At 52.8% G+C, this 26,198-nt stretch overlaps 1 protein-coding gene across 2 annotated transcripts in view; it reads right to left on the bottom strand.

Annotated features, from left to right (window-relative positions):
- The window catches only part of IQGAP3 (IQ motif containing GTPase activating protein 3), a 39,255-nt gene that overhangs the window by 3,165 nt on the left and 9,892 nt on the right, over window positions 1-26,198 (bottom strand). Inside the window, exons 9-34 of one of the 2 annotated variants that reach the window (XM_043453740.1) lie at window positions 25,813-25,900; window positions 25,085-25,248; window positions 24,247-24,334; window positions 22,541-22,704; window positions 20,960-21,117; window positions 19,144-19,265; window positions 18,878-19,041; window positions 17,472-17,562; window positions 16,194-16,361; window positions 15,961-16,100; window positions 15,682-15,852; window positions 12,216-12,299; window positions 11,980-12,051; window positions 11,809-11,878; window positions 8,831-9,039; window positions 7,980-8,132; window positions 7,533-7,696; window positions 6,975-7,199; window positions 5,986-6,126; window positions 4,466-4,550; window positions 3,805-4,037; window positions 3,312-3,444; window positions 3,108-3,210; window positions 2,436-2,562; window positions 1,092-1,179; window positions 110-322 (exon numbers count right to left, since the gene is read on the bottom strand). In XM_043453740.1, the coding sequence (XP_043309675.1) occupies window positions 110-322; window positions 1,092-1,179; window positions 2,436-2,562; window positions 3,108-3,210; window positions 3,312-3,444; window positions 3,805-4,037; window positions 4,466-4,550; window positions 5,986-6,126; window positions 6,975-7,199; window positions 7,533-7,696; window positions 7,980-8,132; window positions 8,831-9,039; window positions 11,809-11,878; window positions 11,980-12,051; window positions 12,216-12,299; window positions 15,682-15,852; window positions 15,961-16,100; window positions 16,194-16,361; window positions 17,472-17,562; window positions 18,878-19,041; window positions 19,144-19,265; window positions 20,960-21,117; window positions 22,541-22,704; window positions 24,247-24,334; window positions 25,085-25,248; window positions 25,813-25,900 (3,618 nt within the window). The remainder of the gene's footprint in view (window positions 1-109; window positions 323-1,091; window positions 1,180-2,435; window positions 2,563-3,107; window positions 3,211-3,311; window positions 3,445-3,804; window positions 4,038-4,465; window positions 4,551-5,985; window positions 6,127-6,974; window positions 7,200-7,532; window positions 7,697-7,979; window positions 8,133-8,830; window positions 9,040-11,808; window positions 11,879-11,979; window positions 12,052-12,215; window positions 12,300-15,681; window positions 15,853-15,960; window positions 16,101-16,193; window positions 16,362-17,471; window positions 17,563-18,877; window positions 19,042-19,143; window positions 19,266-20,959; window positions 21,118-22,540; window positions 22,705-24,246; window positions 24,335-25,084; window positions 25,249-25,812; window positions 25,901-26,198) is intronic. The other variant, XM_043453748.1, reaches the window with a different exon arrangement.

Genomic DNA, 26,198 nt, shown 5'->3' with positions numbered 1-26,198 from the left:
ATTTTGGGTGGGCACTTCCCAGGGAGAGGCCTGCCCTTGAAGTGTCGACACTATGAACATGCGCGCGCGCACACAAACACACATTCTCTCCCGCCCTCCAGACCGTTACCTTGGCCAGTTCGTCCACCAGCCCCTGGTAGCCGTCCCTGGCACTGACCAACCCCAGGCCCTCAAGTCGGCGCAGGTTCCGCAGGACACGCCGCTGCTTCTCTGCCAGCGGCAGGAGGGAGTGGGCCGTCAGCGAGCGGTGTCGTCGCAGAGGCTCCGGGGTCTGGGCTTCACAGGCCTGGCGTCGGCACATCAGCCGCTTGTGGGCTGCTTCCTGGGGGGTAGAGAGGCTGCAGGGGTCTAGTGGGTGCTGACATTCCGCCCCACCCATGGGTCCCCACCCCAGGGGTGGGATGGGTAGTGAACATCAAAGTGTACAACTTCATAGACACTGAAGGGCCCCGTGGGTCAGCACAGAGGACGAGTGGCCCAAGGAGACCCAGCAGGAGGACGGCATAAGGGAGTCCAGTGGACACTGGCTGAGACTTCCCAACGGTGGAGATTTGTGATGGCTCCAGGGGACCTGGGGGCGTCTCCTTCCTTCTGTCTCATGGTTTTGGGACAGGCCTCTACTCTCCACACCTGTGCTCTGGGAAGACCCTGGCTGAGCCTGTAATCCAGCTGGTCCAACTTGCCCCTGGCCTCCCACACTTAATCACCTTCTCCTGCCTTCAGGCCCTCAAGCGGCCCATTCCCTATGCTGAGCGCCGGCTCCTTGGTGCTCTTCAAGGGAGTCTGCCCAGTCTGCCTCTCTGCACCCCCGACCCCTCCGACCACTGACAGCAGGGCTGCAGCAGGACTCGTTTTCCTGCAGGGCTCACTCTTGTTTCAGTGGGGAGTAGGGAGGAGGTGCAGTCTTGGGACTCTGCAGCCTGAGGGTCTCTGGGGGTTAAGGGCAGAGGCCTCAGCTCCCCAGAGCTCGCATGACTGGTGAGCAAGGTGTCTGCTTGAGGCCAACTGTGGACAAGGCCCTGGGAAAGGAACCAGCCATGCTGGAGGGGGCGGTGGATGAGACAGGACCTGGGAGCCAGCATGCCACTCACCTCCTCCCTGGAAGCCGAGAGGGATAGGATCTCCTGGAGGGAGTCTCCTGGGTGGAACTGCATGATGTCAGCCAGCATCTGCTTGGTGCTGCGGAAGGAGGGGAGTGATGGGGGAGAGGTGAGGGATGGGGCAGGGTCTGGCCTGGGGCTGGCGACGGAGCTGCAAGTAAGTAGCCCTGCCCTGCATGATGGCTGCTCGGCATGGCTGGAGGTAAGGAAAGAAAGCAAAGCGGGGAGGTGTTATGAAGAGAACGTAACCAGGAGGAAGACCCGGGTGGACCGATGGCCTGTGACACCGAACTACCACGTCTGAACACACTGTACTCTCTTATGCCTCTGTGTCCTCTGCCTACAACGCCTCCCACAAATGACCTTCTTTTGAGTCCTTTGGTTGAAGGATGCAGTTCTTCCTCTGTGAAACATTTTCCTATCCAGATGTCCTTCTGAGTTCTCATGCGCCTGACACCCACCTCCCTCTTGGTGCCCTCTGACGTGTGTTCACCTCTAGCCTGGCCCTGCTGTAAGGCCTTCCATGGCAAGACAGAGCTGAACACCCAACTCATTGGTTTATTCCGTGAATGGATGTGTGGAAAGGCTGTCTTGTTGGCAGGGGGGTCCAAGTGGTGACCTGGCTCCTCTTTTGCCTAGATGACCAGCCCGGGCCTACCGGGGGTCCTTCCTCACATTTGCAGACATGGGGTTGAATAGTTCCACACCCATCTCCTGACCACAGTTCACAAGGCCAGGGGATTGATTAGAATACAAGTTCCTTCACCTCCTGGGACTTTAGGTAAGTCACTTAGCTTGAGCTTCTTTCCTCCACTGGAAGGCAGGGAAACCATCATCTACCTCATTGTTTGTCCCTTATGTTAAATGAAGTGTAAGAAAGCATTTGGGGGGCTTCCCTGATGGTCCGGTGGCTAAGACTCTGTGCTCCAAATGCAGGGGAACCAGGTTCAATCCCTGGTCAGGAAACTAGATCTCGCATGCCACAACTAAAGATCCCACATGCCACAAAGAAGATTTCGCATGGTGCAACTAAGCTCTGGCACAGCCAGATAAATAAACAAACAATAAAAACAGGCAAGCATTTGGTAGACAGCACAACACGCAAACAACCATGCTGCCAATGTCCTAACGAGTCCTTTGCCTTCAGCCACAACACGGAGCCAAAAGCTGAGGCCGCCAGAGGGAAAACAGCTGAGGCTGCAGGAAGGGGAAGGCCAGTCAGGCTTTGGGGAGAACTTTCTGGAGGGTAAGAGAGGCCGGGAAGAAGGCAGGATGGCCGCTCCAGAGCGGCTCGCTGGCCCGGGGGGTCCCAGGGGGCCGAGGCTGTGCTCCCACCTCAGAAGCAGGCTCTGGGTGTTGGTGTCATCAGCGTCAGTCTCCAGTCCTTCAAACTTGTTGGTGAGAGTCAGGGACACTTCTAGCTTGCTCAGATCCACGTTCCCATCCGTAGCCACATTCTCCCCTGAGGCAGGTGAGGAAGGAGAGAGACTAGAACACGCACAGATGGGGCCATGCTGCTCCACATGTCCCTCTTCCAGGAAGCCTTCCCACTGTCCCTCTGACCACCCTGAACCCTCAAGCCCTGAGCACCAGCAGAAGGGCTGACACCCACGGAGCTACCCCTTGTGTCCTTGGGGCTGTGCCTCTCCAGGCCGGGAGCGCCTCCTGGCTTTCTTCTATCTGTCCCCACCTGCCCTGCCCTTCTGCCTCTGGAAGCCAACTTCCTTCCATTTCACAGCTCCTGAAATCTACCCTCATCAGAGACACATTTTGGGACCCAAAACAGGCCATTATCCCTCTGTCCTATCTCACGTGACTTAACATCACATTTATGTGATGGCACAGGGTCTGCTACATCAGTCTGCGTCCATCTCAGGACCAGAGGGAGAGAGGGAGTGTGTAGCCAGCCTCCTGCCACACATCCCAGACTGAACAAAAACTCGAGAGGGCATCTTCCAAGGCCCTGCTCACCTGCCCGCCCGCCCCAGTGTCAAGGGTGGCACGCACCGATGAGGTCAGGGACAGTGGGCAGCTCCCCAAGGTCCTCCAGGAGCTCGTGCAGGGGGTCTCGGTGATCAGGGGCGATCCAGTCTTGGTGTTCCAGCAGCAGCTACCGGATGGAGGGAGTAAAGGAGACACAGAGTTTGAGCCAGGCCCTCCTTCCAGGGCCAGCCCACCCACCCATTGCCCCGAGCTTGCACAGGCCCTCACCCTGTGCGTGTTGACGAGCTCCCCCATGGTGATGTATACCATGGGTTTGGCCACAGCCACCATGTCCGAGTACTCATCCACTGCAAAACGCTCCTCTGGCTCTAGCACCTGGCAGGCTCGGCAGATGAACCTCCTAGCTCCAGAGGAAAAGCATGTGAGAGGGTGGGGCGGTCCGGCTCCCCCCTCATGTTCTGTGCCCATCAGCCTTTCTCCCACCTTGCCAGTGGCTGCTCAAGCCAACTCTGCCCCCTATCCGCTGCCTCACCTCTCCCGAGTGGCCCCCTCAAATCAGCTTCCTTCAATAGCCCTCTTTTCTTTTCACTGGGAATCCTTCCAACAGTCTATCCTCCAGCCCACTAACTATCCTCTGTGCCTCCCCTCCTCACGGATTTGAGAAAGTGAGTTGTGCGTGAAAGGAAGTGGTTTGTGAAAAGAAGACAGGAAGAGGAGGAGAAGAAGGAAACGGAGAGGAACAGGAAGCCGGGACCGAGACCTGAACTTGAGGTGCGTCTCTTCCAGATAGTCATTCAAGACGCGCAGGTGCTGGCTCTCCCTGGAGAAGGCCTTGCCGGCCGCAGCATGCTGCAGGACCTGAGCCACAGCCCCCAGGGCGTGGCGCTGGGGGGCCGCCAGCGCGCCGCCCGCTGCCATGGCCACGATGTCAAAGGCGTCGGGGGCCACAACAGCCGGGTTCAGGAAGCGATAGTACAGGAGGTTCCCCACCACCTGAGGGCAGAGGAGACGGCCGTAGAAGCGCCTGTGGTCCACCTCCATAGCCCCGGCCCCGCTCTCCCAGCTCAGCAGGTTGGAAGGACCCCCTGGGTCAATCCCATCGTTGTATAGAAAACAGACCCAGAGCAGCCCAGCAACTTGCTCAGGGTCACGCAGCAAACGTTCGCCACAGCTGGGACTGGAACCCGCTCTGACAGGCCCAGGGTTGTCTGCTGTTAGCCCCTGTCCTGAACGCCTTCCCATCTGCCACCTGAGCCCTGTTGGTGAGCCAGGCTTGACTGACAGGGTGGAGAATATTCACCTTCTTGGCTTTTTATAGCATAGGCTTTTTTTTTTTGGTCCTTTGGTCTCATTCTGGGGGTTCACAGCCAACATCAGGGCAAAGCAGGGCTCTCAAGGTGGGGATGGGCGACAACACTTGCCTTATGGATCTCGTTCTCTGTGGCGTCGGGGAACTTCTCTGCCAGAGTTGTCTTCAGGACCTTGGCCACGTATCGCATCCCGTACCTGGGGCCAAGCAATAGGTGCACTATGGCCCTGCCCCCACCCCAGCGTGAGGGCCTGAGTGCCCGCCTCTCCTGCCCTGGGCATAGCCACACCAGAGCTGGCCCTCCACTTCCCACAGCCAGCTCCCTGCTGCTTCCTCCAAACATCTCTGGGCCTTGTCCCTCCCTCATGCCCTTGTGTCAGCACCCAGGACCAGGGCCCAGCCAGCTCTCACAGAGCCTCTAGCTTGTCCCCAGAGCCTCTTCTTTGGCCCCCTTTAGTCTCCCCTGGGGACACCCCAGATCCCAGTGTCCATCCTGCCTTCCCCACAGAAGCAGCTTGAGCCTGTACGTTAGGTGTCTGACACCTACAGCCAGAACCCCGCCCCAGGACAGCCCGGGAGGCTCTGTTATCACAGAGCATCTGTGAGGGCCTGGTCTGGGCTAAAGGCAGGCCCAGGAGGACAACGAACTGGAGTAGAAGCATCTGGTCCTGACTCCACCACTAACCAGAAAGGTCAGCTCAGGCTACTGTGCTCCCCTTACAAGTTTATTCCCTGGTCTGGAAAATGGCACTGTTCATTCTTGCCCTCTCTATCTCCTAGGGCTTTCGTGAGGCTCAAGAAAAATTGTTTTTGTGAAAGTAATGGTAGAGTACAATTCAAACGGCTTCCCTAGTGGCTCAGACAGTAAAGAATCTGCCTGCAAGGTGGGAGACCTGGGTTCGATCCCTGGGACCGTATTATTATTATTCCTATTATGGATGTGCCACGTACAAATTTAATTAAATACTTTACAAAGCTATTGCCTCCTCCTGGGGTGCCAGGGAGAGAAGTTTACAGCTCACTGTGTGCTTTCCTTTATCAGTCCTAGGACAATCTTCTCTGAATCCTAATTGTAAACCCTTAATCCAGTCTTCCAGGTCTGGGGAGCAGGGACATGAGCTCTGTGGGCTCCCCTCTCCCGCATCCCCACCTTGCCCCAGGCACCAGTGAGTACCAGAAAGGGTGGTTGGCTGAGTGACGATCTAGAGGAGACCCACCTTGTCAACATTTTCAATCATTTGCTTTTCAGAAAATAATTATTGACTAAATTTTAAGAAAGGAAAGGATTTTTATAAAGCGCTTTACTGGTGTGAAGTTTTCTTATTTTTGACTCCACAGACTGAAAAATTTTATATTTTCCACCACTTACGTTCAGACAATCACATGTCCCCATAATCACTTGAGGTTCCTTTCTCTGGCCCAGGGATGTCTTGACTGCCCACTAGATCCATGTGTGCTATAATCCAGGACAAGTCTCTAGCACGGGCTTCGAGCCTTCTCCACCCACCTCCTGGAAGCCCTCGAGCAACCCCAGCCCAGTTTCCCTTCCTGCCTGCCATCCCTCAGGACTGCTCTGCTCTCCCCACCATGCCCGAGCCCTCCGGAGATCCATGCCTAGGCTGTTGCACATACGGAATTTGGTCCACAGATGAGATGATGGCTGCAAGAAACTTATCAGTCACGGCGAGGAGGTTGCGGAGGGAGATGTCCAGTCGTCTTTGGACCTCAGGGTGGCTCAAAGCCTGCTCTGGGGTGACATCATAGGGGAGGTGGCTGTGGGCAGAGAGAGACAAGCTATCAGCCAGAAACCCCTCCCAAGGTCTCCCCTTCCTGAGGCTCCACCCCTTAAACTCATCTCACAACAAGATCTCATACATCCTTGCTGAGGGCAGCCCAGGGTTTAGGCCAGAATAAGAGAAAGGACTCAGAGAGGACTAGAGTGATGTGGGTGGAAGAAGGGATGAAGCACCTATGGGGAGGTGGAAGAGTGTAGGAGGAAATGGAGGGCCTGGGGTCTGTGGAAAGATCCCAAGGGGAACCAGAGGAGACCAGGGCTGCCCTGTACAACTCTGGTAGTTGTGGGGATGGTGAAGGCTGGGCCAGGGCCTTGCAGTACCCGCCCCCATATGCCTGTGTGCCATCCAGAGAAGCCACTAGCACTGCCTACTCTCCTCCGTGGCTCCATCTCCTTAGGTCCTATGCACCTCAGTTACTGCCTCCAATCTGAAGGCCAATTTATTTCTTCCACTACCTCATTTGCCTATTCATCTATAAATCTGAATATTCAGTTATACGCCTATCAATAAGGAGTCCTATCCCAGCTCCCAGTATATCTGACAAATCATTTGCAAGCACTGACACAGCAATTATACACATTTGCATATTCATCTGGGCTTACTCCATGTTAAGCGCACCAGGTCCGGTGTCATTTACATCAGTTCCATGTTAATTACCAGAGGGGGTCTAAAAGGCTACCTTATTTCATCCTATAGGGCTGGTGTCATATTTACATAAATCAGCAAGCTCATTTATATGCCACCTTCAAAGCACACTCAAGCTTCCCCAGTGAGGCCCAAGACCAAGCTGATCAAAGACAGCGCTCCCTCTGCCCATCTGCCCACCTGCGCTGCCCTGTCTGGGCCTCAGTCTGGTTGATCCAGCTCTTGTATAGGTGGACAGGGTCTGTGTGGACGCTGAGCATCTTGTCCTCCAGCACGTCTTGGATCACCTTGCCCAGGATCTCCCGCAGGGCACTCTGCCCCCGCCCGTTCCGATAGAATCTCACCACCAGCCTCACCACAGTTGGGTTGCCTGTCACCATATCCTGGGGCTGCTCCACCTTTGACCTGTGGATTAAGAGGTCATTGAAGCTGGTCTCCTGCCTTGGTATAGAAGAGCTGCTTTTCCTTTTGAGATTTTATTTAAAGCTTGCGTTGGCATCCCTCTTTTTAAGGACAGTCCTGTTACCTCTGTCTCAGCTGTGATGTTAACATGTCAGCATGTGTCCTCCCCCCGGGCTGTCCCAAGAGATGCCTTGCCTCCATGGGAGGCAGAGAAAAGAGGTCTTCTGAGTCCATTTCTACCTTCAAACCTCAATAAATTGTCACCTTATAAAGGAGCCAACAGTGGCATCTCTTAACCCCTTCTCTTCCCATTTTTTTTGCTTCCGGAAAACCTACTTGATTTCCTCTTGGAGTGCTGCCTTGAACAGCTGGAGCAGGAGATAGGCCTCTCGGCTGTTGGAGGCATAGTTGTACAGACTGAAAATCACTGACTCCATGAATTTGGTGGTTTTGTTCTGAGGCATCTGAAAGATCAGCTTGGCCAGGTAGATGGGTTGAGTCTGAAAGCAATGGGGAGATAGGAATGGCTGATAATGTACCTCAAGGACTAGTGACCAGAGAAAGAAAGGCTTTGCTGACTGGAACGAGGAATAGAGAGCACTGCTACCCTTTCTCAGGGGTACTAGGAACATTACAGAACATTATTCTCTTTCCCTGGGCACAGAATATTAGGATGGCAGGAAAGGACTCCTGATATGCAGGCAAGGGCTTAGACATGAAGGCCTCAGGTCCCAGGGCCTCAGGAGAGAATACAGATGTCTCCTCCCAAAGCCCTCTGCTCACCTGGAGCAGGTAGAAGAGGTGTTGGTAAGCTTCTAGCTTCTGCCGTTTCTCTTTGCTCAGCGACTTTAATCCCTTCTGCTTATCCAGAACCATCATATCCGACAGCTGTTCCTTATTCTTCTTGGTCAGCTTCTTGCAGTGGGAGACCACTTCCTGCCGGAGCGGGGGAGCAGGTGATGCAACCCATCCAGGCCAGCACAGAACACAGAACATGTGGTCTAGAGTCAGTGCTTTGAAGAGCTTGGGCTTTCTGCTGTTCAAGGTATTCAAGGCATGAGCCAGGGGAGATAAACGGTTCTCGGATGAGGAAGGGCCTCCTACTGTCCTGAGACTCCACCTGGCATCTCTGCTCTCACCAGGTGAGTCTCCAAAGAGACATGGGTTGCAGGACTGAGGCGCCAGGTCTGTTCATTCCTGCTCTTACTTCTCATTAGCCTGTTGTACAGAGTTGAGGTGGAGATATTGCTGCGTCACTTCTACCTCATCACAGCATACATGTGTGGTAACTGACAGGTTAAGGAGCTTTCATATCTATTTTTACATTTGCCCTGGTGAGCACTCTCATTATTCCCACTTTACTAATGAGGAAACAGACCGAGAGGTTAAACAACCAGCCTCCAGTCCCATCACGAGGAGTCAGCAGAGCCAGGCATTACAATTTTATGTCCAGTGCTCTTTCCATTATATCATGTGCCCCCAACAAATGACTAGAAGGGCAGAGGACCGCTGGAACAAGGACCTGAGCCAGATGATAAAATCTAGACATTCAGAAAATATCTGATTAGCAACCAGAGAGTGGCCAGCATCAGCTCTCCAGAGGCCGCTAGCTAGATTTCAGGTGGGCCCCTCACCTGCAGGGTGATTCGATTCTTCACCAGCAGGCCAATCTTAATATCCATGAGATTGAGGTCCTGTTCCAGCTGCTGATTGGACCGGATCTTCCTGACCACCTCTTCCTGGAGCTTCAGCAGCTCTGCCTCAGCCAAGAAGTCCTCCTGGCTTTGATTCAAGAGGTGGGCAAATCTGCGTACCACACTGAGTGGGGGATGGGGTGTGTGGACTGGCAGCAAGAGAAGCAGTGTCAGGATTAGACATGTCCTCACCAGACACTTCCTCGCCGCCCTCTTCCCCAGTAGCCCCACCCTCAGTGTCCATGCTGCTTGAAGCTAGCAGGTACCCAACTCCAGTTCTTTTCTAATAGTTCTGCCTGCACTTGGAGGGCAGTGGGCAGCCTCCCAGCCAGTCCCGTCTCTGAACTCCTTGTCTTATAACCAGGGGGGACACAAAAGCTGCCTTCCTCTGCCTGGGCTCCCCCCCACCCCAACCTGGGCCTATCTCAGTGCCATCTCACCCCCAAGTCAAAGCCCTAGCAGCCTCTGTTCAGTTCAGTTCAGTTTGGGCCCCCCTATTCTGATTCATTCCCCACTCATTCCAGCTCGACTTACTCATCCTTCATCCTGAGTTCACTTCCACCTATCAGCCTCCACTCAGCCCTGCCTGACCTTCACGCAACAATGGGTTTTACAATATAGGGAGATCAGAGCTAGATGGATTCTCCTTGAATCTCTTTTGGAATGAGCATTTGAGCAAAGAAGAGTCTCGGGGCTAAGCTACAGGGAATAACAACAAATATCCTGAATATTTATTGGAAGGACTGATGCTGAAGCTGAAACTCCAATACTTTGGCCCCCTGATGAAAAGAACTGACTCATTGGAAGAGATCCTGATGCTGGGAAAGACTGAAGGCAGGAGGAGAAGGGGACGACAGAGGATGAGGTAATTGGATGGCATCACCAACTCAATGGACATGAATTTGAGTAAATTCTGGGAGTTGGTAATAGACTGGGAGGCCTGGCGTGCTGCAGTCCATGGGAGTTGCAGAGTTGGACATGACTGAGCGACTGAACTGAACTGACTGAACACATACAGTTTTCACTATGGAACAGAAACTGCTCTAAGTGCTTTACATACTTTATACACTGTAACTTACTGATGGGATCACTCAGGCACAGAGAGAGTAAGTAACTTGCCCTAGGCTACACAGCTAGTAAGAAATAAAAGGGTGAGATGTGGAAGATGAACAAAACTAGGCCTGGTCCTTAAAGGCTATTCAGTGAAGGAAGCAGACAATTAAACAAGTCACTACAGTGTGGTTTAGTGCTCTGCGAGGGGCAAGCATGGGGACCTTTGGGAAAGTAAAAGCGTGCCACCAAAGGCCATGTCTGGAGCATGGAGTGGAGGGTGCAGGGGGTGAGGGGAAGGGCGGGGGTCAGTGAGGCCAGAGGTGCAGGAGAGGCTGGGTCAGAGAGTTTCGGGAGCTGCACTTAGGAGGCTGGACTTTATCCCCAGGGCAGTGAGGCATCCTGACATGTTTTAAGAAGGAGAGTGATAAGATCACAAGGTTTAATAAACTAATCTGGCTACTGCATGGAGGACAGATCTTTGAGGAGTGAAGAGTGGTGGAACCAAAGACAACTGATGGCATCTTGAATTCAAGGAGATACAGCACTTAACTCATTTGATCCTCACAACAACTCGACCTGATCCTTATCTCCATTTTATAAGTGAGAAAGTGGAGGCAATAAAGAAGTTCAGTAACTTGCCTAGGGCCACATGGCTAGGAAGTGGCAGCTCCCTACATGGAGTGGGGGGGTGGGGTGTGGAAACAAGTTCTTCCAGAAAAACTATAAACTAAAGAAGGAAAAGAAGATAAAGGATGCCTCCAGGGCACCTGTGTTCATGCAACAGCAAGACAGAAAACAGAAATGGCCAAGCTGGGGAGAGGTAAGGAGGGAAAAGCAGCTAGTTGCCCAGAAGCCAATGGGCCGAGTTTCTGTGGTCAGAGAGGTGCCCGGGCATCCCTGCCACAGGGCCAGGTGAGAGGAGGGACTGAGGCGGTGCAGGAGACGATTCCTGGACAGTGTACACAACCCTGAAGCCCAGAAGCGTAGTCTCGGGCCCGGGAAGGAAAGGGGCCTACCTCTTCAGGAAACCCAGGGTTGGAGGCCTACCTGGAGATGGACCACTAGTCCACTTCACCAAAGGGAGGCAGACTTCCAAGGCTGGGTTTCTGGGCTTTGACACAGGAATCAAGAGGGCCCTGAAGGACCTCTGTAAGACTTTAGAGGGATATTCAACTATTGGGAACCATGGGGCAGGAAGATGGAACCCGCTCAAGTTCCCCAGGACTGCAGAAAGGACTCCAGGTCTGCCTTCCTGTGGGTTGGGCCACTAACCAGGGAAGAGTCATGGGTCAGGGAAGAGGGCAAAGTGGGGAAAGGCTGGAACTATAGGGAGAAGAGCCTTTTCTTCCCTTTCCCCTTCTCTCTTCTTTTTTGCTTTTTTGACTTGTGTCATAGTAAGAAGAAGAAAATCAAAGCCTGGTACAGACAGGAGCTGGTTCAAGGGACTTTTCCTGTGATGAGGCTATCTGCTGCTGAGGTGGGGCAGGGAGGCTTTTGTCACCAGCCCTGTTCCACATTCCTGCACAGACAACTAGTACCTCCCCCTAACCTGCTGTGTGGCTCCAGGAGGGATACCTGGACCTGCCTGACTCGCAGGGGACTCCTACCACTCCCAGCAAACTGGGGGACTGGCAAAGGCAGGAGCACACCTCCTCACTCCTCGGCCCACTTTGGGTCCTATGGTGCATGCTCAAGGTTGTAGGCATTAGCTGGTGGTGAGAGAAAGGCTCAGGAAGGTCAGGCCACTTCTCCACGGCCCCAGTTTAAGGGGTGGTATGGCTTTCCGCCTCGTTCACTGCTGAAAGCCAGGAAGCTCGCAAGGACAGTCACTTGCATAGACAGAGGAGGGAAACCAGGCACTTTACCTAACATCCTGTAGTCATCCCGGGCTTTCCTGGCTCGGAAAAATGCCTGGATCTTCACGATGGAGTTGACCTGTCATGAACGCAGATGGAAAAAGGACTGTTGGTGGCCCCTGCCCTGGTTTCATGGACAAAGGTGGGGTCCGGGGACAAGGGGAGCAGAATGACACTCACATTCTTCTGGAAGTAGCCCAGACGCTTCCGGTATCGCCTCCGAACTGCCCACATCCGGGCCCAAGCCTGGATCTGGGGGCAGAGACAGACTGACTCAGAGCCCCAGGCTCAGGGCCCGCCCTTAGACCCAGGCCAGTTCAGCCTCCTCCAGAGCTCATGGGAGGTGAGAAGACTACAAATGGTTTTCAGAGGGTCCTTTAAGAGAGCCAGGAACCCACCCAAATCACGGGAGCTACCTTGATTACAGCATTTGTGTTCGCTTTTAAATACTGCAACCGTTCCAGGTAAATCTTCCGCTGTCTGTAACCACGCCAATGAGCCTGCCAATCAGAAGGGGGAGAAAGATGACCCCAGCTGGTCCTGACTGTCCTGAAAAGCTTGTGGGAAAAGCCTCGTTCTGGACTCTCCAGAAAAGAGTGGTGGGGAGGTAGGAAAGGAGAATGGAGAGGCAAATTTGGCTCTGTCCTCAAAGAACTGCCAACTTCAAGGGGAAGACTAAATATCTGCATGGAGCCACTCAAGCCCTCTGCCACCCTCCCTGGACCCAGCAAACACGTACACGCGCACACAAATTCTGACGTGTGCACTATGCAATCAAACATACATTCATAACCAACACCTCCTCACAGAAACAAGTGTTAAGACACAAGCTTAAAAGATATCAGTAAAGCATACACTTACCAACTTCACCACAGCATGTACCATATCCCCTGCAACATACTCATCCACCCATAAAAATACTACCCATAGGACTTCCCTGGTGGTCCAGTAGTTAAGAATTTGCCTTGCAATGCAGGGAATGTGGGTTTGATCCCTGGTCAGGGAACTAACATCTCACATGCCATGGAGCAACTAAGCCTTCGTGCTACACCTAGAGAGTCTGTGATCCGCAATGAAAGACCTTGCATGACACAGCGAAGATCCTGCATGCTGCAATTAAGATCCAGTGCAGCCAAATAAATACGTTTTAAAAAAACCTACCCACACACTATCACACAATCCGAAGTCTGGAGACGTGCATGGTGGCACGGCTGGGAAGTGTGTGCCGGCACAGAGCTGTGTGCCCACCATCTCTGCCAGTGGCCATCTGGGCAGCTGGTCATTCGTGTTCTCGTAACTCATGCTTCTCTTCACAACTCTACCACTTAGCTCTGAACCTCAGGCCTAAGCAAATCTTCCCTCCAAGGTCCCCAGGAATTCAGCTGTCAGGCTGATGGCCTTTCCTCGCTGACTAGTCTGCTGCAAAGGCGTCTCAATGACCCTCTCCTCAATAATCACACTCGCTTTGGTCTCTAAGACACACATTTCATGACTCCCTTCTGTTCTGGTGTCCTTCCTGTGGGCCTTTTCCCTTTCACCCCAAGCTTGTGTGAATTTTCCTAAAACACTACTTGGACCATGCTTTTCACAGCCCCAGAGTTTCCAGGAAATCTCCACCATCTGACCCCACACTCCTCTCTGCCTGTCTGTTGGGCCCTGCTTCCTTAAGAAGTCTAGCCACCTCAGACATTTCACTTTCTTCTAAACATGCCTTATGATCTGCTGCCCCATACCTTTGTCTGTCTATGCCCTCACCCCAGCCCTATCTCTACCTATTGATACCTGTCTTTTAGGGCACACATTAAACTTCTCCTGGGCGCTCAGACCCTGGAGGACACTCTGCCGCTGATGATGTCATGGTTTAATGTGTCAAGTGCATTGACTTTCAGGGACTTCCCTGGTGGTCCAGTGGTTAAGACTCTGTGCTTCCAGTGCAGGGGGTACGTGTTCAATCCCTGGCAGAGGAACAAAGATCCCAGATGCCATGCGGCACAGCCAGAACATTTTTAAAAAGAGCATCCCCTTTCAGCCAACTGCTCTCCCAGCCTTTCCTAAAGCCAACTCTCCTGGCCAGCCTTTCCCCCTAAGACCTACACCATCCTTCTGTTGGGAAAGGATATAAAACAGGTAGCTTGGCCCCATGGCACCAGCTGTCCCTTCTGGAGCCTAGAGCCCAGGGAGCCCTAAGTCTATGTCCTTTCTCAGCACTCCTTCCCCGCCCACTCCCCTACTGCCTGACATACTGCTAGTTGTTACAGGGAAAGGCAGAGGGGTCTCCTCTCTGCTCTAACCACCCACCCATCCCCACATGGCTTCTCCTTCAAGAGAGAAGGCCTCCCAATTTGGATTGGTGAGAATTCAAGACCCTGACTGGGGTCCCAGCCAGAGTCAGAGCTCTCAGGAGACCCAGGCTGCTCCATTTCTGACTCTCACTCTCCCTCGCTGGAGAGCAGGTGGCCTGGGGTTCTGGCCCCATCCCCCTTCTCTGCCTCCCAGACCCAGGCCAGAGTCAGCACAGCCCTAGGATGGGTGGCAAACTCACCTTCTGACTCTGTCCCCTCTCCCACTGTTGGTGTGGCTTCTCTGCTCCTTAGCTGGTGTGAAATTCCAGGCTGCGTTCAGGAGGACTGATTCAGACACTAAATGCTGAAGGCTAAGGTTCTGAGTTCTGGGATCAATGCCCCAAAATTTAACATCTCATAACGGCTTTCACCAATAGAGCATGTCCCCGCACTAAATGCTACATGTAATTTTCCTGCTTTGCCCTCACAATCAGCATGAGGCAAGAACCATCACCATGAATAAGGAAACCGGTGCTGGCAAGGGCTTCAGTAAGGTACCTAAGGGTAGTAGGACCAAAATGCAAACTGCAGCCTCAGGATCTAACACCTGCACTCTCAGTGACCACATATCCCATATCATCATTGAGGGCATTGGCCCATCTCTGAGCCTCTGGCTCCCTCAGGGTTCTCTGCTATTATTTTTGTGTCCCCACTACCACAACATCTAACACCCACTGTATTCCAGTTCCTGCAATGGAAGAGACGTGAGCACGCATCTGTGTCTCACACACCATCTCTCGCCCTTGCCCAATGCCAAATGGTATGCTTTGCAGATACTGGGCATTTGGAGGTATTCATGAAATAAAGTCTTTACACAGCCCACCTTGCCATGAGACCCTCCAGGTCACGTCTGCCTGAAGAGGCCTCTGTTTGCTCAGCTCCCACTGTTCCTGGCTTGGAAAGTGCCTCAGCCCAAGGCCTCGTGCCTGAGTGACTTACGGGTCGGTCTCAGAGGCTACACTGGACCACCCAAAGGTTGGAAGAATAAAAATGGAAAGGGTTGGCTGGAGAGAAAGGTAGAAGTTCTTTCCCTAAGGGATTCCATCCCTTTTCTGTTTAACAATCACCACTACCACCTCTTCACTACTCCTTTCTAGTCCTCCTGGTGTCTAAACCCTGATGTCGTGGCTAAATCTTGTTCCACTCTCTCTGTGGGGAAGCTAAAAAGCAGCTCTCATACCCTCTGGATGGTATGATGATAACAACAGTAACTAGCATTTGCCCATGTTCTTGCCTATCTGCCAGATACTGTTTAAATGTACTTTAGATATCACCTCATAACACCCTGGAAGAGCGGTGCTACAACTTTCAGATGACTAGTTTTCAGATGACGAAACTGGGAGAGAGTAAGTAATTAGTTAACATGGTGGAGAGGGGATTCAAACCCAAGTAGTCTGGGCTCTAGCATCCATGCCCTTAACTACTACTGTACAGAGGCCAAAAGACCATCCCAACTCCACTCAGCAAAGAAGAAGCAGGAGGAAACTCTGAACCTCAGAGAAGTCCAGCTCTGACACCTCAGAAGGCCAGAGTCTGCTACCTGGATCTTGACGACTGCTGGAAGCCAGGTCCTCAGAAAGTGGGAATGTTCAGCAAACTTCTGCCGGACCAGGAAGCCACGGAGGCGGGCCTGGAGCCGGATGATGAAGCCCACGTTGGCCTTCCAGAGCTGCTGGCGGTCATGGGCAGTGGTGACCTTGGTGACAGCTGACTGCAGAAGTAGAAGAAGAGAGGGCCTGTGGTGTCCTGGTGGGTGGGAGCCTCTCCCCCAGGAAACCTCCCATCCATGAGCCCTCTCTCTCACAGGGGCCCCACCAACCTGGATCTCCTCCCGAGTTAGGTGGGAGGTGTTGAGGCGGCAGCCAGGGGGTTGCTCCCAGGTCCCCTGGAAGGTCCGCAGGTGAAAGTAGTAGGTAGTACCATCCTTCATGTCATGTTGAACCCAGAGTGCTGTATCTCCTAAGCAGAAGCCAAATAAGCAAAGAAGGCTCAGAGAAGATGAGAGGTAACTGGGGCTGGCCAAGAAGGGGAGAGGCAAGGTGAGGCCGCTACCTGGGCGCTGCTTCTTTGCCATGGCATCTTTTAGGAGCCGCTGGTAGCCATCGGCACAGTCGGGAACCACTCCTCGGAGGCCCACGGAAGGGTTCCTTAATACCCGTTCTGTCTGGGCTGCTTTGCCCTCCTTGATGGCTTGATTGATGGCGGCCACACCAAGAGCCACTAACAGGGGTATAGAGAGGAAGTGGTCAATTTTCCCTTGAGCCCCTCCCACAGGCTCTGTCCTGTCTGTTGTGAAGGAATCCAGAGAAGGAGGACTCAAAATCATGCTGTGTGATGGAAGGGACAAGGACATCCCAGGATGGACGGATGAACAGCAGCAGCATGCAGCTGTGTTTAAAGGGAAAGGGAGCCATCCAGGAAGGCTTCCTGGCAGAAGGCAGCATGGGGCCGGCTGTTGTTTAGTCACTGAGTCGTGTCTGACTCTTCTGCAGCCCCATGGACTATAGCCTATCAGGCGCCTGTCTATGGAGTTTCCTAGGTAAGAATACTAGAGTGGGTTGCCATTTCCTCCTCCAGGGGATTTTCCGGACCCAGGGATCAAGCCTGTGTCCCCAGTATTGACGGGCGGATTCTTTACCACTGAGCCACCAGGGAAGGCAGGGCTGGACTAGAGCGTGGTAAAAGGAAGGCTTGTACAGAAGTTCTGGGGCAAGACATGGTCAGAGACACCACAGCACAGTTTCATAGGAGGAGAATAAAGTCTAAGAAGTGGGGGGAATTGATGCAGCCCTTGCCTTCCAGTCACTAACAGACACACAGATGGATTCCAGACCCTGAGAACTAACATCAGCAGCATCCCACACAAGAACGGCAGTGTCTGTGCCGACTTGGCCCTTACTTTTCCTCAAAGCCAACTCCTCTTTGCCAACTTCGAGACTAAACATTCTCTAACCAGAGCTAATTGCTGAAACCCAAACTCAAGCTGCCAGTAGAAAATGGGATGGATTTTCGGCCCCCACCTGTTTCACACGCTCACACTGCAGGAGGAAAGTGCACACAGGAAGGCATAGGAGGCAGTGGGTGGACCAGGGGCTCTCGACTCCAGAGGATTTCCTGCCCAGCTGACTGCTAGGAAATCCATCCTATGGTCAAAGCAGCAGCCCTCCTGTTCTCTTTCTGGCCTGCCTCCGCAAATCAGTTGAAATGGAGAAGGAGGTGACTGGGGAGGCTACCTGACTGTCTGGGCTCCCACTGAGCCCACATCTCCTCGCCTCCCCCAAACCCTCTCCCCTCCAGTACTGCCCCCCACCGCCACCCCGGCCCATTTACTTCTCTGGGCTGCATCTGTATCCTGGTTGGCTCTAACCACTTCCTGGCGGATCTCTTCCAGCCACAGCACAGCTTCGGGATCCCCTGTCGCCTGACAAATTGAGAACAATGGGATACGATGAGAGCTCAGGCTGGTCTCCCCAGGTTTCCAAGCCCAGGTGCCCAGGGGAGCCAAACTGCGGGCTGACTTGGGGAGCCACGGGGACAAGCAGCCTCTGTGCCCCTCTGGGGCCTGCATGGGCACAGCCGTGTGGCTCCCTTGGATTGCTGCCAGGCTCACAGGGTTCTTTCCCACCCTGCTTTCAGGCCATGCGTCAACTCGGCTGGGCCACAGCACCCCAGAACCCTCTTAAACCTTCAGCATCCACCACGCTCCCAATAGTTCCCTTTCCTGCCCTTGTGCCTCAGCCATGTCCAGGGAGAGCCCACATCGGAGGGTGATGGGCTCTGCCCACTCCTTCTCCCTGTTCCCGTAGGCCTCAGCACACAGCTTCTCGGGCCAGTCCTGACCCTGACCTCCACCTTCCCCTCCCCATGCCTCCCCATGCTCCTCTGCCACCCAGGTCAAGGGAGCCTGTGCCCTCCTCGCTGTCAGGCTTGTACCCTCCCTAGATTTACCCAGCCCCAACCCCAGACTCTACTCCCTCCCCACTCTCCTCACTCATAGATGAACTTTCTGAACTAACATTTTATTGAGCACTGGTGTTCCAGGCAGTGTTCTAAAGCACTTATGAACTAACATTTGTAAAGTACATAAGACAAGATTTGGCACAGGGTGAGAACTCGATCAACATTAGCTGGTGTCCCTGTCATATTATCGCACCTAAACCCTATATCTCTGAGGTAAGTTTATTATTATCACAAGCTGGTAGGTGAGGAAACTGAGGCCCAGAGAGGGTAAGTAACATGTGAAGGGTCAGATGCCAGGATCCAAACTCAGCTAGTCTGGCTTAGGACTAGTAGCCCTCAGCCACTCTCTATGCTGCGCCCTACTCCGGGCATTACAGGCTCAAAACCCTGCCACATTCATCAGCTCACTTGGTTTTTCATCCCCATTCCAGTAGGGAGGTAGGACCAGGGCATGTAGTATTTTACAGATGTATAAGGAGAGCTCAGGGACGTTAGGGATTTGCTGTAAGTCGCACGGTCACTGAGCGTCAGAACAGGGAATGCAGCCTGGGTTCTCAGCCCCCCAGACCTGTGCCCTTCCCACACCCAAGGTGCCCACCAGTCACTCTGTGCTGTCAGCTGGGGCTCTGCCCTTCTTCCCCAAGGCCAGATCAGAAACCCCCTGCTTCCCACCCCCAGAAGGGACCATGTCCAGCAGACTGGCTTTCCCAGGGTGCATACTGGGCAGGGGATATTCTTCCTGTGCTGGTGACCAACCCAGCCAGCCCAAACCTCACCTGGGCCTTCCGCCTTTTGGCCGCCACAAGGAGGAGATGGTACCGAGTGGCAACAGGCAGGCTGATATCATCCAGGCCGGCAGCAGGAAGCAGAAGGGAGGAGAGGGTCTTCTCAGGGTTGTCCTGGTCCAGAGCCTCGTTGATGAGGCTGACCGCAAGGACCTCTGGGAAAGGGAGAGTGAGGTGGGCGGAGGGCCCAGACTTACGGCTGAAGGGTGGGGCTGTCCGAGTTGGGCCGTCATCCCCCTGTCCTGGACTCCACTCACGATCGGTCTCTTCCTGGACCTGGGCGTTGACCTGGCTCACTGCAGCCTGTAGGTCATTCCAGCTCAGGAAGGCCCCGTCCACTCCACGTATCTGTCGCAGCTTCACCAGAGCATCAAAGTACCTGGCCGCCAGGTGAGTGAGGATGAGGGGGGCGCATGTGCACCACCAGCCAGAGGCCAGGGGAAACTCCTGGACTTTCCTCGCTTGGCCTCCAGGACATCACATTCTCCCGGTTCTCACCTCACCTCACAGGCTGCCCTTTCCGAGTCTCCTCTGCTACTTCCCCCTTCACCTCCAAGCACAGAGCATCCCAAGACTCAGTCTTCAAGCCTTTCTCCCGCCATACTCACATTCTAAGTGATCTCACCTAATTTCATGGCTTGAAGCACCATATGCTAATGACTCCCCAAAGTACACCTACAACCATTCATAAATGCCATCTGCCTGCTCAGCATCTCCACAGGAATGTCTAACACTCACCTCAAGCTGAGCAGTTCACATCTGAACTCCTGATTCCCCCACTTGGTCTGCATCTTCCACAGTCTTCTCCATTTTGGTAAATATTCGCTCCAAAAATATTCTCAGGCCAAAAATCTTGAAGTCACACCTGACTCTCTCTCACACTCCATATCCACCACATAACCAAATCCTGTCAGTTCAGCTTTCAGAATATATCCAAAATATGGCTCCTTTTCACCACCTCCACCGCCATGGCCCTAGGCCAAGCCTCCATCATCTCTTGCCTGGATTACTCCAATAGACATTTAACGGGTCTCCTTGCTTTTTCCCTTCTAACCCATAGTTGAGATTCTTGGCACAGCAGCCAGAGTGATCCTATTAAAAGTAGATCGCATCACCTCCCTCCTCACTCAGATCCCTCCCATGGCTTCCTCCTCACCTGGAGCAAAAACCAGAGGCCTACATGGTCAGGTCTCTGAGGCTTCACCTCCCATTATTCTCCTCCCCTCCTTCCACTCCACCTCATGGTCTCCCAGTGTTCTCTGAACACACCAAGGACACTTCTTTTTCAGAGTCTGTGCTACAGATAGCTCATGGCAATCACTTATGCCATTTAGGTCTCTCTCAAAATGACACTCTTACCGAAGAGGCCTTCTATAACCATACCACGTAGCAGACACAAACCACCCTTACCAGGTCCACATCCTTCATCCTCTCTGCCCTGTTTTATTTATCACCATGCATGCTATGCTTAGTCGCTCAGTTGTCCGACTTTTTGAGACCCCATGAACTGCAGCCCGCCAGGCTCCTCTGTCCACAGGATTCTCCAGGCAAAAATATTGGAGTGGGTTGCCATGCCCTTCTCCAGGGGATCTTCCCAACCTAGGGACCAAACCCAGGTCTCCACAATTACAGGAGGATTCTTGACCGACTGAGCCCGTTTATAAAGGGAAAGGATAAAGGGAAGCCCGTTTATCACCATAGCGCTTCTAATCATTTAACGTATTTGCTTTTTTGCCTCTCTTCCTCTGCTAGCACAAAGTCAGATGACAGCAGGAACTGTGTTTTGTTCGCTATTGTCCCCAGCACCTAGATTAGTATCTGGCACATGAGTGGGTACTCAAACATTAGCAATGAAAGATTAAATAAATGGAGGAAAGAGGAATGACTATGAACCCAACCACTCCCAGAAGAAATATAGGTCAGGGAACTGCAAATAGACCCAGAGAGGGGGCCTGGGCCCAGGAACAGGACATCATGCAGAAGGCTAGCCTCCAAGCACAAGAACTTGGAGTCTTGGCTACACTCTCTCCATCACCCATCCCCTCCCTCAGTATGCGGCTACACCTCTCTTACCGCTGAGCGTTCTCCCTGTCCACCTCGGCCAGGCCCGTGGCGGGGCTCACCAGACTGCTCCAGAAGCTGCTAGCATCCTTGGCCTCCAGAGCCCGGTTGATCAGGACCACAGCTGAGAGCATCTCCACAGCCACAAAGAGCTCCTCCTGGGCCAGCTCCTGCAACACAGGGAGGGCTGAGTCTCCACGGGCTGGTGAAGGGCTGGGGGCCCAGCTGCCCTCCTGCCCCCAAGCCTCTCCCACATCCCAGAGTCTACATCTCAAAACCCCTATGGCCTAATCCACTCACTAATAATTAAACTTAATAATGCTTACGACATATTCAATGTATAAGTACTTTGTGCACACTATCACTTAATTTTTCTAACAAGCCAAAGAGGTAAGTACCATTAATATCTCCATTTCACAGATGAGACCATAGTTAAGTAACATAAGTTAAACCTAACTGCCAGATACCAGAGCCCACACTCAACCAGTGAGTTCTACTGGTCCCTACCACACAGTGAGAACTGCAGTCAGCCCTGGGCACAGAGAGAGGTGTGCAATGCCACACACCGAAGGGCCCCTTTCCTGCCCAGTCTTCACCCTGAGCTCAGCCCTGTCTGGAGCACCCTTCCTGTCCTCTACAAACAGAATGCTGCAAATAACAATAATAATAATGGCTAAAACTTTCATGCCAGGCTAATTTCTAAGCACAGATGTTAACTCATTTAATCCTTACAACAATCCTATGAGATAAACATATTATTGTTCCAACTTTATACATGAATCGAGGGGCAGAGGAGGTAAATAGTTGGCTCAAGGTCACATAGCTGGGAAGTGGCAGAGCTGAAATTTAACTCAGCCAGTCTGGCTCTAAAGTCCACATTTGTTGCTATATTTTACTTCTTAGGACTTATTTTTTGCTTCCTTGTCATAGACTTCCTCACATTCACTGAGACCATCCCCTTCCCAGGTGCTGTGTCTGGACTTGAGGCTCTGTAAATGCTTGCTGTGGGGAGGATTCTCTGTTGAGACTCCTCTCTTCCAAGAAGACTTCCCAGGTTTACCCCAAGCTCTGCCCCCTCTATTCTCCTGTGAAACTGTCTTCCGTTCACATCATCTACACCTCCCTCCCGGTCTCTGCTTGGACCCTCAGATGTGTTCTAACTCCTCCAGCAGGCTGGGAAGGCCCTATCACTTCACTGTCAGAGAAGCCGTATGGACGAGGGGAGGCGGGATAGCAGAGTGGTAAAAAGCATAGGCTTCAAGTACACTCGGCTTTGCATGCACTCCCAGCAGTGCCCGCTATAGCCGTTTGGGGCAAATTACTTAACCGCAGCATCTGTTTCTTCATCTCTAAAATGGAAATAATACTTATCCTATAGGGTTCTTTTAGCATTAAATGAGTGTTTAAAGCAGCGTCTGCTCAAAGGTATTTGCTATTATAATATACTCAGGATGGCAAGGATGGTAGCCCACCTCCCACCCCTAGTCACTTGCCAGCATTTAACAGTGCCCTCGGGGGTGCTCTGGACTGACTGCTCTGATCCCTCCAGCTGCTTGGGAACCTGAGAGCTGGACCCTCATTTCTAGGGCTTACCCCCTGCTGCTGCTGCCGGAGCACTGCCAGCTCCTGCTGGTACACAGCCGAGGCAGAGGGGTACACTGGAGGCAGCTGGGCTTCTGGGCACATCAGCTCCTTCACAGTGTCAGCTGCCACTCCCCTCCGGATAGCTTTGTTGATCCTCTGCACAGCCCGGAGCACTGCAAGGGAGGAGAGAAAGGCCGTGGAGGCTGGCCCTTTCCACTCTCCTAGCTAAATAGGTTCTGGGGGCAATCTCTGAGTGGAAATGGCTTTGAACCTCTGCTAGGTTCCAAATGTATTTCTAAATGTTCAGGAGGAAAAGGGGCTGGGTCACTTTAAGAAGAGGTTCTCGAAGAAGCAATTTGTCAGGCCTAGAAGTTGAGTAGCTCAGCAGGTAACAAGGAGCGGCTGTCACAGACGAGGTGAGTTCCTAAGGCGGCGAGCGCAAGACTGACAGGAGGTTATGGAGCGCAGCTAAGATGAGGTTGGTCAAGAGGCTCCAGAGACCGAATCTTGATGACAGTGTGGAGGAACAGGGAACTGGCTTCAAGGCAGAGCCATTTGGGCCGCAAAGGGGCCATGGTGCATCAATGTAGTTTTAGTTTTCAAATGCTGGGGCTTATAAAATGCCAGGCAGATATGGGTATTGCCATCAAGGAGCACAAAATCTACTGGAAAAAAATAAGGATACAGAATTACTACACAGCATTGATGTCATTGCTGTGAAAGGTACTTCCTTTCTGCACTAGTACCCTGGCAGTGCAGGGGAGGAGGGACTTCAGGGGAGAGAGGAGGAAGATTTCACAGAGGAGGAAGCTGCGAGGCAGCTCTGCAGGACATTTTCATCTGGTTTCCATCGGTGACAATGTGGGGGGCCTGGCGGTGGGCAAGGCTGGGGCCATCAAGCAAGAACAAATTGTCTGACTCGGCTGGGCTGGTGGGATGTGAAGAGAAGGGTTGGAGAGATACTCGGAAGGTCTCACATACCAGGAGGAGGAGGAAAAGGGACTCAAGTCTTGGAGAAATATGGAAGAACCCGTGAAGGTCTGAAGGTGCTCAACAAAGAAGATTAGATCAGATTTGTCAGATTACTCTGGCACGAGGAAAAGAACTGAGCGATAAGGCAGGCCACTAGCCAGGAGTGACCTGGGGGCTCTGCAGAGCCTGCCAGACAAACGTGAAAGGTGACCGAGCAAGTCCAGACAGAGGCAAGCATTCGCGCCAGGTATGCTGTCCACAGGCCTCTGCAGGACGCTTGGGGCTCTATTTTTCTTCACACTTGCTCTCCAGGTTGATCCCCTGGGAGGGAGACAATCACTAACTCGCATTCTTTTACTAAAGAATTATATTTGTATAGCATATTTTTAAGTGAAACTGAGCTACATCACGAGTTTCTCTCTCATCTGGGCCATCACTATATTTTGGAAGCCAAAGGAACACAAGCAGGTTGAAACGGTCAAAATACAGGGCAAGTGCTTACAAGGAAACTGCCTGCCCCAGGAGTTGAGCCTGGTGCAGAACTGACTGTCATTATCTCCAAGGCCTTAATGAATTTAACTGTAGCATCCCTCTAGGGAGCCAAGAATAGGGCATACTAGGTGGCGGCTGGAAAATGGAGCAGAAGTCTGCGCTGCTCTACACAGAAGCCAGCCAAGGAATTACATACTCTTCCAAGAACCAGGGATACAGCCAGACCAGATCTCAGTCTGGAGGTGACTTACTGGCTTGTTCCTGATCACCCTTTATGTTGGCAGCAGCCACACCGGCTTGGACCTCCTCCTTTTCCAGAAGCTCCACCAGGCCCAGCTCCTGGAAGAGGGAAGAGATGCAGTAGAAGAGAGTCCTCCTGGGGCCATGAATGTGCTTCAGGAGCTGCCAGCGAGAGCCGCAGGTCCACCCAGTCATCTACCCGCAATCCCACCTCCACCCACCCCCACCCCCGCTTTTGGCAGACTAGCCTGGCCCGCCCAGCCCTGGGAACTCATCTCTAACCTCTGGCTTTTTCTTACCCAGCAAACATCGGAAGTAACAACACAGGCAACACAAATATAGTGTCTGGGAGAAAGTCAACAGCATTGAAAATAAGATTGCTAACTTGAAGCCTCAACTCAGCAATGGCGGAGCATATCACTGCCTACTGGGCTGCCCCCCTGGGGCCCCGTGGTCAGTATGAGAGATGCTCATAGGGCAGAAGCTGATCAGTCTGGTCCATTAGACTTTGGGGTAATTTAACCATTTAAATAGGCTTCCCTGGTGGCTCAGATGGTAAAAAAAATCTGCCTGCAATGCAGGAGACCCGGGTTCAATTCCTAGGTGGGAAAAGATCCCCTGGAGAAGGGAATGGCTACCCACTCCAGTATACTTGACTGGGAAATGTCATGAACAGAGAAGCCTGGCTACAGTCCATGGGGTTCAAACAGTTGGACACAACTGAGCGACTAACACACACACACACAGCATGAAGTCAGCACGTACTAGATACAAAGAACTGACAGTGGTGAGGCTCTCCACCGTCCATAGTCAGATAGAGAAGGTAGTGAGCCATAGACAGAGCCTGACCTGCGCTTTCTGCTCTCTGTCTGAGCTCAGCTGTTCCAGGTACCAGTCTGCAAAGTCTCTCCTCACTCCTTGCAGGGTCAGGACAGGGTCTTGAAGGGCCTCAAGCAAGGCCTCGGGGCTCTGTCTTTCCAGGGCATCATCGACAACTTCTAGAGCCCCATGGACTGAAAAGATCAAGACTCCATAAGGGACAGTGTGAGAAAGCCAACCCCTCATCATTCCTGGCTCAGCCCGCTTCTTTTCTGCCCAGGGTTACCCCCACCCCTGCCCCCTGGGCTCCTAGGGCCCAGCTAAACTCTTTAGCTTGATCCTCATGGTCTCCCCAGCTCATCACTCCAGACCCTGAGGATACCCTTACCTAAACAGGCAGGTGCACACTCCATCCTGGGCCTTCAAGCAGCCTCTCCTGCCCTGATCCCCCACCCCCATCCATCCATCCTCCAAACTCTCTTCTTGAAGGACCCCAGACCAACTGCCCCCAGCGACAAGGCCTGAATGGCCTTCCCCTTTGCCTCTGTCCTCTCCATGGCTCTCCATTCAAACAGAAGTCCCCTTGACTGTGATTGCTCCTCCAGACACTGACAGACGTAAAGAACACATATAGCCTTGACTTTGAAATAAAGGTTGGCCCAAGTGATGTCATGGGCCTCTGGCCTGAGAGAAGCCAACCTCAAAACTCCCTGGGTGGGGGCTAATCCCTCAAACCTGTCCTGGCCTGTCCCTCTTACCGTTGACATGGTTGATGTTGCCTTGGATTTCTGCTTGAGTTAGGTAGCAGTCATAGATGTCCTGGCTTTCTCCATCATTCTGCAAAAACTACATTGAGAGGGGAACCTGGGAAAACCAGTTCAATCTTTCTTACTCCTCCCTCCCTGTATAACTATTTGGTCTTCTGGGGGTCTTCTCAAAGCCAAAGATCAGTCTGGGTAGAAGAAATCTGGGGAAATTGTGTGACCTAACCCCTCCACCGCTGCCCGGTACTGACACAGTTGAGCTGAACTAACGTTGGGAATCTCCAGTCCAGTATCATCCAGTTCTACACTCCAACCTCTCAGCCCTGCCCCAGAACCTTTTCCTCCATCGTCTCTTCTGAATTCTCATCATTCTCCTCAGT

The sequence above is a fragment of the Cervus canadensis genome, chromosome 2, assembly GCF_019320065.1.
Source record: "Cervus canadensis isolate Bull #8, Minnesota chromosome 2, ASM1932006v1, whole genome shotgun sequence".
NCBI classification, from domain to species: Eukaryota; Metazoa; Chordata; class Mammalia; order Artiodactyla; family Cervidae; genus Cervus; species Cervus canadensis.
The sequence above is the reverse complement of the archived record's forward strand: the minus strand, read 5'-3'. Positions and strand labels throughout refer to the sequence as shown.